Source organism: Orycteropus afer, unplaced genomic scaffold (assembly GCF_000298275.1).
Source record: "Orycteropus afer afer isolate SDZICR_OR568_19922 unplaced genomic scaffold, OryAfe1.0 scaffold00123, whole genome shotgun sequence".
Classification (NCBI taxonomy): domain Eukaryota; kingdom Metazoa; phylum Chordata; class Mammalia; order Tubulidentata; family Orycteropodidae; genus Orycteropus; species Orycteropus afer.
In genome coordinates, this window is record NW_006921710.1 from 7718052 (window position 1) to 7735148 (window position 17097).

Genomic DNA, 17097 nt, shown 5'->3' on the forward strand with positions numbered 1-17097 from the left:
GTGGAAATTATCAAACAATATCATTAATATCACATGCAAGTAAAATCTTGCTGAAGATAATTCAAAATCGGTTGCAGCAATATATTGACAGAGAACTTCCAGAAATGCAAGCTGGATTGAGTTGTGACGTGGACTGTGGGATATTATTGCTGATGTCAGATGGATCTTGGCTGAAAGCAAAGAACACCAGAAAGATGTTTACTTGTGCTTTATTGACTATGCAAAAGCATTCGATTGTGTGGATCATAACAAATTATGGATAACTTTGAGAAGAATGGGAATTCCAGGACACTTAATTGTGCTCGTGAGGAACCTGTACATAGGCCACGAGGCTGTCATTCGAACAGAACAAGGGGATACGGCATGGTTTGAAATCAGGAAGGGAGTATGTCAGGGTTGTATCCTTTCACCATACTTACTCAATCTGTATGCTGAGTCAATAATCCAAGAAGCTGGACTATATGAAGAAGAACATGGCATCAGGATTGGAGGAACACTCATTAACAACCTGTGATATGCAGACAATACAACATTCCTTGCTGAAAGTGAGGATGACTTGAAGCACTAACTGATGAAGATTAAAGGCTACAGTCTGCAGTATGGATTACATCTCAACAGAAAGAAAATGAAAATCCTCACAACTGGCCCAATAAGCAGCATCACAGTAAGCAGAGAGAAGATTGAAGTTGCCAAAGATTTCATATTGCTTGGTTCCACAATCAACACCAATGGTAGCAGCAGTCAAGACATCAGATAACGTATTGCATTGGGCAAATCTGCTGCAAAAGACCTTTTTAAAATGCTGAAGAGCAAAGATGTCTCCTTGAAGACTAAGGTGTGCCTAACCAAAGCCAAGGAGCTCTGGTAGCATAGTACCTAAGGCACTTGACTGCTAACCAGAAGGCTGACGGTTCAAACCCACCATCCACTCCTCAGAAGGAAGGTTGGGCAATCTACTGCCATAGTGATACCACCATGGAAACCCAAGGAGGGGTCGCTATGAGTCAGGCCTGACTTGACGGCACATAACAACACCACCAGCAACCAAAGCCATGGTATTTTCAGTCACCTCATATGCATGTGAAAGCTGCAAAGATGAATAAGGATGACTGAAGAAGAGTTGATGCTATTGAGTTGTGGTGTTGGTGAAGAATACTGAAAGTACCACGGACTGCCAGAAGAATGAACCAATCTGTACTGAAAGAAGTGCAGCTGAAACATTCATTGGAAATGAGAATGGCCAGACTTCGTCTGACCTACTTTGGTCATGTTGTCAGAAGGGACCATTCCCTGGAGAAGGATATCATGCTTGGTAAAGTGGAAGGCCAACTAAAAAGGAGAAGGCCCTCAACAAGATGGATTGACACAGTGGCTGCAATGATGGGCTCACATATAGCTAAGATTGTGAGGCTGGCACAGGACTGGGCAGTTTTTCGTTCTATTGTACATGGGGTCGCTATAAGTCAGAGATGACCCAACAGCACCTATCAACAACAACAAAGTTTGCCTCTATTTTTTCTTTGATGAACTGTATAGTTTTAGATTTTACATTTAAGTCTTTGATCCATCTGGAGTTAGTTTTTGTGTATGGTGTGAAGTATGGGTCTTGTTTCAGTTTTCTGCAATATATATAGACATTCTTATAGCAAGTACAAATACGTACATAGAAATTTCAACTGCCAAACCTGAGTATATTCCCTTTAGCCTACCCATACCTGATCATTTTGCCTGTCTACCTCTGTGTGCACCTGTAGATTAATTTATTACTGATATTTAATATAATATTTTTATTACTGATAATGCAGTATTGTGAATGTAAAAGTATTTACCTCTGTTGTCTGTACCTCTCGTGTACTTCTCTATGTCTTTCTATTCCTTAGTGCTGGTCACTCGCTTTTGGTATATTGCCTTTCCCTTCACCCAAATCAATATGTGTCTCTTTACCTATCTAGCCATTTTATTTCCTCTCTTTCTCATCCCTGGTAAGCAACAAAAAAAGTTTCCTTCCATATGTAAACTTTTCTTTGACTTTTTATAAGTGTGCACTCATACAGTATTTGTCCTTCTGTGATTGACTTAGTTCATTCAGCATAAAGTCCTACAATTTTATCCATGTTATGAGGTGTTTTGTGGATTCTCCATTACTTTTTAGTGTTGCATAGTATTCCATTGTGTGTATGTAACATCATATATACCATAGTTTGGTTATCCATTCATCTATTGATGGGCACATAGGTTGTTTCCATCTCTTTACTGTTGTGAATAGTGCTGCAATTAACACAGGTGTGCATATGTTTATTCATGCCCTGGCTCTCAGTTCTTTAGGATATATACCCAGTAGTGGGACTGCTGGATCAAATGGTATTTCTTTTTTCAGCTTTTTAAGGAAGTGCCATATGCCACTGATATTTCAAGTATCAGCAGGGTCACCTATGGAGGACAAGTTTCAGTGGAGCTTCCAGACTAAGACAGACTAGGAAGAAGGAGTAAGTGATCTAAAGAGAATTGGCCAGTGAAAACCTTTTGAATAGTAGCAGGACACTGTCTGATAGAGTACTGGAAGATAATCCCCTCAGACTGGAAAGTACTCAAAATACAACTGGGGAAGAGCAGCTGCCTCCTCAAACTAGAATCAACCTTACTGACATGAATGGAGTAAAGCTTTTGGGATCTTCATTTGCTGATATGGCATGACTCAAAATGAGAAGAAACAGCTGCCAACATAATTGGAACATGGAATGTACAAAATATGAATCTAGGAAAATTGGAAGTTGTCAAAAATGAAATGGAACACATAAAGATTAGTATCCTACGGAAGAGCTGAAATGGACTGATATTGGCCATTTTTAATTGGACAGTCATATGGTCTACTATGCCCAGAATGAGAAATTGAAGAGGAATGGCCTCATATTCATCATCAAAAAGAACAACACTGTCAGTGATATTATAATATCCATACATCTACAATGAAAACCAGCTAATACAACTATTATTCAAATTTATGTGCCAACCATTAATGCCAAAGATGAAGAAATTGAAAATTTTACCAGCTTCTGCAGTCTGAAATTGATCACACATGCAATCAAGATGCATTGATAATTATTGGTGATTGGAATGTGAAAGGTAGAAACAAAGAAGGATCAGTAGTTGGAAAATATGGCCTTGGTGACAGAAATGATGCCAGAGATTTGTATGATGGAATTTTCCAAGACCAATGATTTATTCATTGCAAATACCTTTTTCAACAACATAAATGGCAACTAGACATATGGACCTCGCCAGATGGAATGCACAGGAATCAAACTGACTACATCTGTGGAAAGACATGATGGAGGAATTCAATATCATTTAAGCATTAATGAATGTATAAGAGTGTTTTGTAATTTTGAATTTTTCTCAATCAACTCTTATCATGTATGGGGAGCTTTGCAAAATTTTCTAATATTCAAAAGTAATCCTCCTACTTGAAAAAATTGGAAACAATTGTTCTAAGCTACATCTGAAGCCACTTACAGCAGAACTGCACGATATCTTCTTGGCAAAGCAGTGCTTGTGAGGGTTGTAGACTTCACTCCTACTATTTCTAATTTCATATGGTCAGAAAAGGCCATGTCGTGCCCCCTCAGATCCAATTGACACAAAACACAGTTTTTATTGCACACAATCCCCCCAAGTTGTTGAGCCTAGATTCTATGCTTCCTGAGTACAACATTCTACCATTTCTTAAAGCTCAGATTGGCACAAGCACAATTTGAAAGTTGTCCAGAAGCAACTTTTGGTCCGTAACAATTGCCACAAATTTTAGTATCAGACGAAGGACCAAAAAACATGTAACCATCTGTTTTAGATTGTGCCAAAATCTCACTGAAAATATGCCCTCTTCTGGAATAAGCTTCTCAGCAGAAATTAACATCAAAATTAGTCACTTTTCTTATATCAGGTTGGAACATTTATTAAGGAATGTGGCAACTCAGTTTATTCTACTTCCAAAGCAAGTTGTCAACCCTAAGTTATTCTCCTGATGTTTTGGTTTTAGCCAGACACTTCTCTATGAGAAATCTTTTTTTGATAAATCCTATTTCCCTCTTTTGCCTTCCTGTACCCAGATGAGCCAGTGTCCAGTATTAAGTCCAGTATTGAGCACACCTGCTCAAGTATAAAATCTTTCATTTATGAAAGAGGACTAATCATCAGGATTCTCAGCTAACAGGCAATTTCAGCAACATTTGAGTGACATTCAGTCAGAAGAGGGCACTTCATAAGATTGTTGGCTGCTCACATTTCCTAAAAAGGTCACTGACAAAGCAAAACTCATCGCTGTAACTGGTGGATAGGGACTCAACAGTGAAACTGCATTCCTTATTATTATTTTTTTTTAATTCAGCGGTACTTACTGACTTGTTCAGGCCCGTGCTAAGAATGGCCATTGAGAGACAAGTAAGGCATAGTTCCTGTTTCTGAGGAGCTCACTGTCTGGGGAGTGAGGTGTGCTGGGATTTTAAGAATAGATGGTATATGCAAATTACCGTACACTGGCAAGTGCTACAAGAGAGCTAAGTTCAAAATGATGCTGGAATCACTAAGAGTAGAATGAATAATGTTGGGGATTGCTCAGGGAAGGTGTAACAGAAATAAAATTTGCAGAACCTGGAACACAAAAAGGACTTTGCCAGAAGGATAAAGTGGGAGTGGATGGAGAAGCGAAGGATGAGTATTTAAAACAGAGAAAACCTTCCAGGCAATGATGAGAAGTGTGAAGAGGGCAGCCCATGGTCCAAGCGTGGAGCAGCAAAGTACCTTTTCTGTAGGTGTGGAGCACCTACAGAAAAGTAGGTGATGTCACATCAGGAAGGGCCTTGGATACCAAGCTAAGGAGTTAAGATCTGATCATGTTGACTATGGAAGGGGACAGGATGACATTTCCTTAGAAGGGAGAATAGCTTGGAGGAGACAAATAGCAGGGTATGAAGTTGGGAGTGGAGTGGACTGTGCATGAGGGAGTGGCTATTCTCAGAGGCTGATGGCAAAAGGGTGGGTCTTGGGCCCCCCTCAACCTGGAGATAAGCAGGTGTAACTGGTGCTAATCTCCTGGAGATAAACACCAGGGCAGTGGTCAGAGAGCCCAGATAAGCCCTTGGCCTTTGGAACTCCTCTGATTGTTTACGTTACAAATTTAACACCCAACACACTGGAAGGCAGTGTGGGGTTTAGTCTGGATGTTCTGAACCCTTGGGCTGAACAGCAGCAGGGCACATATAGGTCAGTGAGAGCCCCAGGACTTAAGACTGTCTAGGTTTGAATCCTGGCTCTGCTACTCACAAGTGAGTTTCTTCCTGCTAGACAGGGATGGCATTGTAGCACCTACTTGGCAGAGTGGGTGAAGTTAATCCATGGAAAGTGCTTACAATAGTGCTGAACACAGGAGGCACTTGGTAAAGGTAAACTCTATTAAGGCGTGAGCCCAGCTGCCAAGCCAGGGGGGTTTAAGAGGTCCTTTATGAGCTCTGGTGGCATAGTGGATAAGGCATTTGGCTGCTAACCAGAAAGAAGATCAGTAGTTCAAACCCACTAGCCACTCCACGGAAGGAAGATGGGGAGATCTACTTCCATAAAGATTCCCAGCCTCGGAAACTCAATGGAGGTCATTATGAGTTGCAATTGACTCACTGGCAGTGAGTCTGGTTTGGTTTTAGGAATCCACTGACCATCTATCTGAGCTTCCAGGGAACCTGTTGGCTGTACCACATGAAATTGGAACTGCTCTACTTGAAGGCGGTAGGGATGGATTGACCTCCTTTGCCCTGCCCATTCCTTGGAGTAGGCCATGGTGGGACTTTTCTACCAGTTTGAAAATCCCTGTACTCTCTATTCCTGGGGTTAATTTTTTCATGTATTTTCTGAACCCAAGGAGTTCAGGTAGGGTTAGCTGCTGATGCTAAGTCTGGGACATAATCTCTGGATTGAGTTTCTATTTTCCCTTGGAGAGCAAAGTGCACAAAGGGACCCACTAAGTTACTCACCACCTAAAGGTACCAGAAAAGATACTGGACCAATGGCTGTGCTTCCCAGCATCAGAAGCCATGCTCTGATGGAGGCACAACTATGTGAATCTACCCCCCAGACACAGACATTCCTGCTGGCCCAGGAGTAAGGGCTTAAAGAGGGGTTTCCCTGAGGGGCCAAAAAAAGAAAAAAAAAAAAAACCAAAGCAACTCCCCAGCAGAATATAAAGTTTTCATTCTCTTGTGCTACATGAGGTGGCCTGGAAGAAAATTCTACCTCCTGGGATTGTTGTGAGGAATAAATGAGTTAATGCAGGTTAAGTACTTGGCATATGTTAAGTATGCAATGAATCTTCCCTCAGAACTATTATTTTCCCCCTCTAATCCCAATTCTCCCTCCACCTATTCATGGTAGGTATGGTATTCAGAGCGTTGAGTGGGTGTTCAGAGCCCAAGGGGTAACATATAAATAGAACAAACTGCAGTTAAAAAAAATTCTAAGAAAAATTCTCCTCCTCAGTCTTCATATTATGATTAGACAAAAGATACTTCACACATGACATGCTATATAAATGAAGTTAAGAATTATCCTTTGGCTCAAGGTCACTTTGCTGTCATTTTAAAGCCTACACGTCTAGCTCAGCCAGACATTCTAGCGGACTGCAGGAATCCTAGTGGAGTTTAGTGTTTTGGCACCCATCCATCCGTCATGAGTGATGCTGTGCTGATGAGGATCTTTTCAGGGAGCCTTAACAAGTGAGATTTTATCACAGCACTGCTGAAACCAAATTAACAAGATGGGCATTTCTAGAGGCAGCCTTTTAGCTCCTATGAATAAAGGTTAGCTATGACATTAGGTAGACCAGTATACTCTGGGGAGTAACTAGTATCTTATTAAGTTATAAATACATTTAATGGCTTTAGTACTGGTTTCTTATTTTAGAGTATTACAAAGAAAAAATAGAACTCATAATCACTAGAGTCTAAGTAAAAAGCCACTGATTTTTAATAACCTATATTTACCTTCAATATTGCTTATGAATTATCTTATTTTTATTGAACCCACACATGCCCTCAAAGGGCAGCTGTTTAATTCTCCTGTAATTGCATCAAGTTAGTTGCAAAGCACACTGGCTTATCTGTTTGGAAGAAATTAAAAGTGGTACAAGATTTTAAAACCAAATAATCTGGTTTTAACTCAAACTTGTCAAACCAGTTTAGAATAGAAAGTCCACAAGGCCTTTTCCCAGCCCTTCTGGTTTCTCGTTAAGAGGGGAACAATGTCATTTGTGCCTGACTTTATTCACTGAACTCTAACTACAGAGCACCAACCAACTTTTCTTAAAAACAACATAAAGAATTGGAAGGGCACAGAATGCTTATCTTTTATTTATCTGCACTGAGAACAAACATATTTAAAAGCATTCACCAAATAATGAATGACCATTTCAGTAAGTTCAAGCTTACCTCATTTCCAGTAACTGTGGGCAAATTCTAGAGCTGTGCCTCCTTCAAGACGCCCAGTCATGGGGTTTGTCTCAAGGAATGTTTTGGTGGTGTGGTGGGAAGAGGCAGCCCCTGAATTGACTACAAGGAAATCTAATACTGCCCAGGTGTTTTATATCCCATATGGATAACACCCTTCACATCCTAACCCCCCTTCTGTTACCAAACACAAATGAGCAACTTCAACTTTCCCTTTCTTCTGATGAGGAGCACATGCTTCTTATAGTCATAGTGCAGAGGTCTCTATCCCACCATGAGACATGAGCTCTGAGGATCCCTGCTGCCTTTGTGGGGATTGCTGGACTGCCGGTAGCCAAGACCCCTGGCAGGGTACCCAGGGTGAAAATGGGGGTAAGGGTCCCCATGCTGAGGGCCCAAGTGATTTGCTCTTGGTCATGAAGGACAAACCCTACCTTTAACAGCCAAGTGATTAAAGGCTAGACATGGTTCTTCTTGACTTCTCCATATAGAGAATGGCTAAGCTAGCAGAGGCAATCTGTAGTTGGCTTCAAAATCAGTAATGGGGAAGAAAAAAATAACCTCACAACAAACAGTGGTAACAGAAGGTTTGTGTGGGAAGATGGTTAAGTTTGATCTAAAACAAGCAGTGTCTCTGGTAATGAGCTGTTGTTAGGAAATATGTGGGGTCCTCAGTGCCTGAAGCACTTTTAAAAGAGCACTGCTGCTACTTCACCAGCAGCTTTTTTTTTTTTTTTTTTTTTTGCTGGGGGAAGGGGTTGAGGGAAGAAAAGTAAAGGGCAAATTGAGGTGGGGCAGAGACCCAACTAAACAGCATGGAGGCATCACAGAGCATGGTGAAAAACTACCATCAGGCGTTGTAGCCGTGGCTCCACTTGTAGCTGCTATCTGACCTTTGGTAATGCACCTAATTCTCTGAATCACAAGTGGCTCATGTGTGAAATGAGGATACCCACAGCATCAGTCAGGGTTTCATAAAGGGATCATTTACCAGGGTGTGAGCAGGGTTAGGAAAATCCAACAGGGCGGTAAAGCACAAAGGGCTGGCAGAGCAGGGAGTCAGGACCACTCCCAGGTTTGAAGGGAGATGGGGAGGGTGTGGTTACCAAATCCACACCAAACCTAGAGAGTCAATGTAGCCACTGTCAACCATGCCTGGAAGGGGGGAGCCATGAGAGTAAATCCCTCAACGTCTCTCTCCTCTCATTCATCAATGTCCTCCCAGCACCTCTTTGGTGGATCTTGATCAGAGGCTAGAAGGAAGGTACATGGGCCAGCCTCCTGGAGCAAAGTGCAGGGTAGGAAGCGGTAGGGCATGAGTCCCAAGGAGCCAGTCCTGATGGGGCTGGTTAGAGTTTAAAATGAAATAATAATCGGGCACAGAAACAGTAATTCACTGCCCGTTTGATCAGATGATCTATTTGGTATTTACTTTGAAGGCCATAATATAAACTCCTATTCTCAGGTGGCAAAAGCCAGAATAAAACAAAGACATGTGGTCATCTATGCAGAGTGAAAAACAAAACTTTTACAAAGTTGACAGATAACATTTATTAAAACATGTCATACAAAAGGGCATGGTCTCTTCTATAAGAAGAAAATATTAAACAGTAACATTCAATTAAGTAAAACCATGCTGTACACTGAAGACAGCAATATGTAGAGACAAAACTATTCAACTTTTGCAACACAGGCATAACATTTCACAAAATATCAATAAGATATGCACCTAATGATAATCTGTTTATCATTCAATGGTTTTGTTGCCTAAGAGTCACCTGACTTGCATAAATAAAGTAATTTTCTGGAAGAACCATTGGGAACCTCATAAAAGGCAAGGCAGCAGCAACTGACATTATGACACAGGCTTCAAGCACAACTAAAAAAAAAGTCACATTTTGTAAAATGTGTTCCAGCATCTTCCCACAGGGCACTATCAGTAGAGATTTGAAATAAGAAATGTGTACCTTTAAATATGTAAGTAGCAAAAAAACAAAACAAAACAAAAAACCCTGGTTTCACTGAACAAAGTTAGTCACCTAACCAAGATCACAAAATTTAGTGGCACAGATTGGAGGGAGGTGGGGTGGTGTATGTTGCTTGGTTTCCAGCATTCCTGATATCAGAGACCTTATAAAAGCAAACATCTGGATGTGGCATGAAGGCGCCCTCTCTACCCTCTCACTAGGCGGCAAGAGCACATTGCTTTCCTGGGAAAGAGCAGCTCTGTTGCTTCTGCTCTGCCTCCATATCATTCCCGCAGCAACTTAAGGGTGTGCTTGCCTCCACAGGGAGGAGCCACTGAGGCTAAGCAGCTTTGTCCAATAGCTAGAAGCCAACTTGGGGTCAGTTTAGCTCAGCAAATGCCCACCAGAACAGAGGGAACCTTTTGGGGCAGACTCTTTGAAAGTGGGGGCCAAAAGAAGCCGGATTGGAGGCAGGTGAATCCAGAATGAGAATCGACCCAGGAGCACCTGAGGGTATAACACACACCACTGAGGAGAGGCTGTCTCAGTCTTTCCTTAGTTAGATGGTGATACCTACTTTACAAAGTGGATTATTCCGATGCGTCTATCTAAAATTAAAGGCATGGTATAAGTACTAATATTAAATATCACTGGTGGTGCTCTGAAGCCCTATCCCACTGGAATTGGATACAAACCACAGTTAAGATTCAAAGTAGAGAAAACAATATCTTGGTTGTAGGCCATTGAAATGATCCCTGAAAGACTGTTTGGAAAATGTTACAACTATCCAAACTGATTTGGAAGGATAAAGCTTTGTAAAGCTGAGTTGAGGCCAAGGCGAGAGATGATCACCCACCCCAGGTGAGGAGGGAGAAAGGCAGTAATGCAGTATGATCTCCTAATCCTAAGAACTTAATTTATAAAAAATCACTTTTAATATCCAAACTAAGGCAATCCCCTTCTCCTGCCTCTCTGAACATGACCAGCATTTCAGATGCCCCACTACCTCACAGGGTCTGGGTGACCCAACTAGCAATCTCAATTTTCACCAAAACCCCAAGTATCATAAAAACCTTAAAACAGTAGATGGGAGGAATTTAAACATGAAGTTCTACATTTAGTAGCTGATGTACATGTAAAAGATTTCAATAAAAGATATTCCTCTCTTCACAAAACATTAAACAGGTCCCAGCACAAGTGATTGCTTCCAAAACTAGCACACAAGGGTGGACCATTAACTCCTGGCTGAACAAAAATTCTTTATCATACTCGTGACAAGGGACTGTGTTGACCTCAACATACTGAAGGACCGTGATTTTTCCAGAATTTTAAAATTTTCTCTCTCAGATTCTTCCCCCTAAATGTCCCAATGCTTCTCTGAATATAATCCTTAAAGGAAAAATGCACACCAAACTTCCAAACAGGTAGGGCGATCAGCTTTTGGCAGAACAAAATGGCTTCACTGCCTTAGTACTGAAACTTGTAGGAGTAATGAAACAGTTTCTCCTAACATAACGGCTAAGATCATAGCTAAAACCGTGGCCTCTCATATAAGAAAAAGGAGGAGGAGCAATTGAGCTTGATTGTACAGTCACCTCTATAAACTTCTGCAGGTACACAGAAAGGACTGTTAACTGGTGAAATTTCAACACTAAAAGATGATATTAACGTGGCAAACAACCAAGAGGTAATATCTAGTTTCTAAGTTAAAAAACAATATATATATATATATATATATAATAAAGTTTTAAATACAAAGTGCTTTTTATATATCGAGAATGATACAGTGTTAGTGAATAGATCCCTGTTTTGTAATCTTGATTACAAGAATTAACTGGTAAATAAGTACTTTCTTTCCCCTTTCCAGACAATGGTCAACAAGTAAACTCCTTGGTGTTAGTAGCTTGAGGATCAGAGGCCATTGCCAGCAATGTCTATCACATTAGAGCAAAGCTAAACTTTCAAAATGAAATTTCACCCCAAATCCAAGAAAAGTTATTTTTATTTTATTTTTTTAGAAGTTTCAACTTAGAATTTAGAATAGACCAGTAAATTTATGTATAAGTTGACATAATAGTAGCACCCAGTCCTACCCTAGTAGTAACTTCAGGTATATTACACAGCTTAGAAGTATTCTGAATATATGTTTTCTGCGTAACTTAAAACATCTGATTGACTGGCAGAAAAGTTCTCAGAGTAGCTGCTCTTCTGGTTGTTTTTTCGGTAGTTATAGCTATGTGGACTTGTAAATTTATGCAGCTTCATCTATAATTTGTGAACATGAATTTGTAGACTACTTTGCTAAAATTAGTACTTACTTCTTTCTTCCTTTTAAAATATATCTCAGCATCCTAAAGCATGGGCAGTATTAGCTCAGTGTACCCCTCTTTCTAAAAGAATAGGCCCCCAACAGTGTATTTTCAAGACTCCATTTTTCTTGGACAGTCCCTACCCCCCCCCCAAAATATAACCTGCCACTCATAAAATCTGGTTCTTTGCAACTTCTATTTTGACAGTGGCAGGGTCACCACAGCATTCCGTTAACTCCTAAAGGTTACAGGTAAGTCAGCCCTGACTTTTGGCTCCCTCCCACTAACTGCTGTCATTAACTACCCTCTTCGGGAAGCACCACAGTCTATGACAGGGCAATGGATGGAGCAGCCAATGGTACCATGATCAGTCACACTAGACAGCTACTAGCCACAGAGTGGACCTTACTATTATGGATATAAAATTAAACAGACAGGATTTGGGATAGCAAACCAATTACTCTGGCACCCCAGAGAATTACAACTAGATAAAATTGTTCAAACTAAATGTTAGTACTGAAATATAAAACTCGGCTTTATCAAGTGTCTGAAACGCATTGTGACAGTGGCATCTTACAGAAATTTAACCTTGTATCATACTTAGAATGTCACCCTCTTAGCATTTCCATAGTTTTAGTGAAAATATCCTTTAGAAAGAATAAAACCAGACAAGAAAGCTGTTAATCAATTTCTCATTCTAGGAGTCACATTATTTGTAGGTTTTACAAAAGTAGCACTTCATTCAGTGAAGCAGCTACCAAAACAAATCCACTTTACTTAAGTATCTGTATTAAGAGCAAAATAAAACTTCAACATGACCTTGTAATAATGAGTGATCAAAACCTGCTGACCCCTGAAATGGAACCGGTGGGCTGGAGTCCAGTTCCAAGTGCAGGTGTCTACAGCACAAAGTCCACTTGCCTCGATCGCAATTGGCATGAAGGTTTATGTTGCCAGTTGGGAGGTGGGTTAACTTACCCCCATTACCTCCTCCAGGCCAGGACTGGAACACACAAAATTTGAGGAATCAGATTTTTTAATTGGCCTGCTTGGAACTGGTCTTTCAGAAATAACTTCTTTTTTTTAAGCTTTTCTCATAATAGCAAGTAGCACGCATCATCTGTGCCCAGATTTGCATAATTACCATAGTTTATTTTTGTGCATGCCACTCAAGGGCCAGATCATATTTTTAGTTAGCCTCAGTCGTATTCTGCTCAGCCTTTGCAGCTTCGTAAGACTTCGTACAAGAAGTCACGTGCCTATGGAAACTGTCCCTCCACATAAATCTCTTCGCGCAGATATTACACTCATATGGCTTTATGCCTGTGTGAATTTTCATGTGTCCCACAAGATGATGCTTCATTTTGAATTTTTTACCACAGACACCACAGCCATAAGGTCGAAGACCAAGGTGCATACTCATATGTCGATCTCTTTGACTCTTGTGAGTAAAACTTTTCCCACACTGACAAGGATACAGCTTGTCAGTGGCTGAGAATCCTAAGTGGGAAGCTTCTTCTTTAATTCCTGCTACCATTTCAATATTCTCACTATAGCCTGTTGCTAGGGAGGCCTCCTGTCTATGCCCAATTAGATTCCCATCTGACCTCTCTCCAGAAAACTCTTCCATGGAAGAGCCATAGAAATCCACCTGCTCATCATAATTGCTTTCCTCAGCCTGATCATCAAACTCGGCTTCCACTTTTTTCTCCCCGATGTGAAAGTCCTCCTCCACTCCTGACGGCTGGATGGAGTGCTCTGTCTGCATGGTGTTGATGGACTCAGTCACCTGGTGCTCATCATACGAGGCATGCACATCTATGCCTTCGCAAGCCTGTTCAAAGCGCTCAGGCTTCACGTGGATCCAGCGTTTGTGAGCCATTATGCTGGGCTTACTGTACATGGGCCGGGTGTAGTGGAACTCGGCGCTGTCGCTGGCCCCTTCCTCCCCATCCTGGCTTGCCATCTCAGTGCTCAGCCGGTCATGCTCTGTGGATGAGTTGCTGGGAAGGTATTCGTGCTCGGTAAGCTGAGATGATAGCTCGTCTTTGGTGCTCTCCTCTTCGTTTTCTCCATCCCTCAGTTCCTGGGCCTTGGGGAAATCAGCATTGCCCCCAGAGCCCAGCTCAAAGCTCTCTACCAGACCATTATAACTACTGCTGCTCGGAGACTGGTGGTCACTGCTGTGATTTAGCTTTTGACAAAGGACTGTAGGGTTTCCCTCTAAAACCTCAGTGCACTTGTCTACCACATGCCACATCTGAAGGAAGCTTGCTGCTGTTAAGTAACTAACGATTTCGGGAGCAGGCATTACTAGACGTCCTGTGTAACTAGATAGGAGAATGTTCTCAAACACTCTTGGGTTCATCACATCAGGTAAAACAATTCTCCTACTGTTTTTCAGGAGTACCTGGTCACAAAAGTAGGGTGAACTGGCAGCAAGAACAGCTTTATGTGCCCGGAAGATGTGGCCTTGGACAACAATGGAGACATCACATAACTGTCCTTGCTGACGCTGCTGGTTCAACTTCTGTAGAATGGTGCTGGAAAAATCAGGAAATTCAACTCGAAAAGAGTTTGTTCCAGGCTCCATTTCATCACAAGTCTTGTTCAGTGCTATAAGAGAGAAAAAAATTATTACTGACTCCTGCCCCAATTTTTTCTATCTCCTTTTGAATCACTAAGAAAACTAAGACAAGTTCCAAAGCTCCATAAAGTCCTCTCACCTATAGGTACTAGTAGGGTAGAGCTGTCATTCCCTCTTCACCTTTCTAGAACTATTGTGTAGGATTCAGGGTCTAGAGCAAGGCTTGGAGGTGTGAATATAGCCAAAAGCAGGTCCACCCACCACTTTTCATTCTATTAATTCTTGACTTTTTCCTCTTTGCATGTGAGAATAGAATTCACAAGCAAATGAATTTGTAAGCTGTACAAATCAGTCAATTAAAACAAAGTAAATACTAAAATATTATATACCTATATTGTTTATAAATTCACCAAAACTCACTGCCATCGAGTTGATATCGACTCACAGCAACCCCCATTGGGTTTCTGAGGCAGTAAATCTTTATGAAAGAACACTGCCCCATCTTCCTTCCACAGAGAGGCTGGTGGGTTTGAACCGCCACCATTCTGGTTAGCAGTCAAATGCCTTAGGCACTATATCACTACAGCTCCTTAACTAATATATATTAATATATCTATTAAGAAGCTGGAACTTTTAAGAGCCCTCAGACTGAACTTACAATGGGCAAGCTGGGGTGAGGGACTTTGTGAGAATAGAATTGTGGGAAAAAGGAAAGACACATGAAAAGGCTCTAAAGCAGAAAGGAATTCTTCAACCTCAGGAAACTGAAAGGAGCCCGTGAGGCTAGAGTTCAGAGAAGGAACCAAGAGTGAGGGAGCTGGAGCACCCAGTAACTTCAGCACCAAAGTGGCACACTCACTGGGACCCCACAATGAGATCTAGCTGATGTCAGAATCTTGGTCCTCTACGAAGAACTTCTAATGATGTGAAGCAGAATAAAACTGCAAGGTAAGACAGTCTTTCCAGCTGGTGACTGCCACCAAACTGTTTAAAGAGGTACAGACAAAACAAACAAACAAACGAAAACAACAACAAAAAACCCAGTGCCCTCAAGTCATTTCTGACTCACAGTGACCGGATAGGACAGAGTAGAACTGCCCATAGAGATTCTAAGGGTGTAACTCTTTATAGAAGCAGACTGCCACATCTTTCTTCCAAGAAGTGGCAGGCAGATTCAAACCACTGACCTTTCGGTTAGCAGCCGAGCACTAACCACTGAGCCACCAGGGCTCCTCTACAGACCAAAGAGAATAGTAAATATTATCCCTGCAATTGAATGAACTCAATTTGAAGATAAACTTATAAAAAAGAGTAAGGGATTACTTGTGATATTATGGTTAATATATTTTGTGGGGTAAATCAAGCATTCTCAACAATTCCTAACAACAGCAATCAGAATAAACTACACGAGAGATCCTGCCCATGCCCCATAAAAAACCAAACCAAACCAAACTCTGCCATTGACTCAACTGCAACTCATAGTGACCCCTCCTTGGGATTCCCAGGTGGTATCTCTACAGAAGTAGATTGCCCCATCTTCCTCTGACGTGCGGCTGGTGAGTTTCAATTGCCAGCCTTCTGGTTAGCAGTCAAATGCCTTAGGCACCGCACCACCAGAGCTCCCATGCTCCATAATCCCGTAGTAAATTAAACCAACGAACCAACCACCAGATTTATTGCTGGCTTTTGTCACCTCACTCTAACAGTATATCCAAATATCCCTATATACCAAGTATTATGAGATTAAAAAAAAAAAAAAAAAAAAAACCTAGACCAAAGATTTAAAGTTATTTTTGAGGAATAGGGAGAGATGTCAAAAGACAAAACTAAAGTTTCATGAGTAATTACCACATACAAGGGATTATATACCCTCCTCTTTAAAAAAAATAAAATAACTTAATCCTGATAAGGACTGCTAATACAGCTATTGATATTCTCAAAGTCAGCTATTTTAAGTAACATGCCCAAGGTTAAAAGTTAGATTTTATTAAATTGAGATTTGAATCCAGATTTGTATAACTCCAAAGTCTGTGCTATTTTTTCTATCATATCAATGTCTACTATAAGAAGATGCCAAAATATTCTATTATTTATTAGTAATTTTGAGAGAAAAGCCAGTGGTCTTTTTTTTTTTTTTAATTGTGATTTGGGTGAAAATTTACAGAGCAAATTCACTTTCCATACAGCAGTTCACACACACGTTATCTCCTGACATTGACTACAATTTACCCCAATGCAACAGCTCCCCTCCCACTTTCTCCTGATAGTTACCTCTTCCCTGTGTCCATCCCTCCATGCACTCCTGACACCTGAGCTGTCTCCCTGTGCATAAGCAAACTATGTAGGTATTTTTAGTTTCAGAAGGAAAAGCTGACATCTAGTGTGTATATATATCACTGGTATCTAGGTTCTGAGAACACATCTGGATGAACAGATTCTCTGCAAAATCTCACTACTGGAATTTTGTTTCTAGTTATTTGGGGGCAAGGGAAGAAGGGGGAAAATATATGCATATATAAAAAAAGGAGAATGGGAAATAGTACATGCATAGGTAAAAAAGGCATAAAAAGATGTAAAACAAAACAAAAACTCCATCATTTATTCCTAATGTCCTCAAAGGAAAGCACCATTCATACACTCCTGTATGTTTTTCTAGAGATTTATCTTTGTATTTCAGAGTAAGTCATATATCCTTTGAAAATTCCAACCCAAATGGGTTTGTTACATATATATATATATATATATAT

The 17097-nt window shown here is 40.8% G+C and overlaps 1 protein-coding gene across 1 annotated transcript; it reads right to left on the reverse strand.

The window, feature by feature from the left end:
* Positions 1–12952: 12952 nt before the first annotated feature.
* Positions 12953–14356, reverse strand: ZBTB43 (zinc finger and BTB domain containing 43). The gene has a single exon (XM_007944327.2). It carries the CDS (start codon positions 14354–14356, stop codon positions 12953–12955), a length of 1404 nt encoding a protein of 467 aa, XP_007942518.1.
* Between the last annotated feature and the right edge of the window lie 2741 nt (positions 14357–17097).

What these genes read in the sequence shown, in the direction of transcription:
- ZBTB43 (XM_007944327.2), bottom strand. Translation starts at nt 14,356, where the DNA reads ATGGAGCCTGGAACAAACTCTTTTCGAGTTGAATTTCCTGATTTTTCC.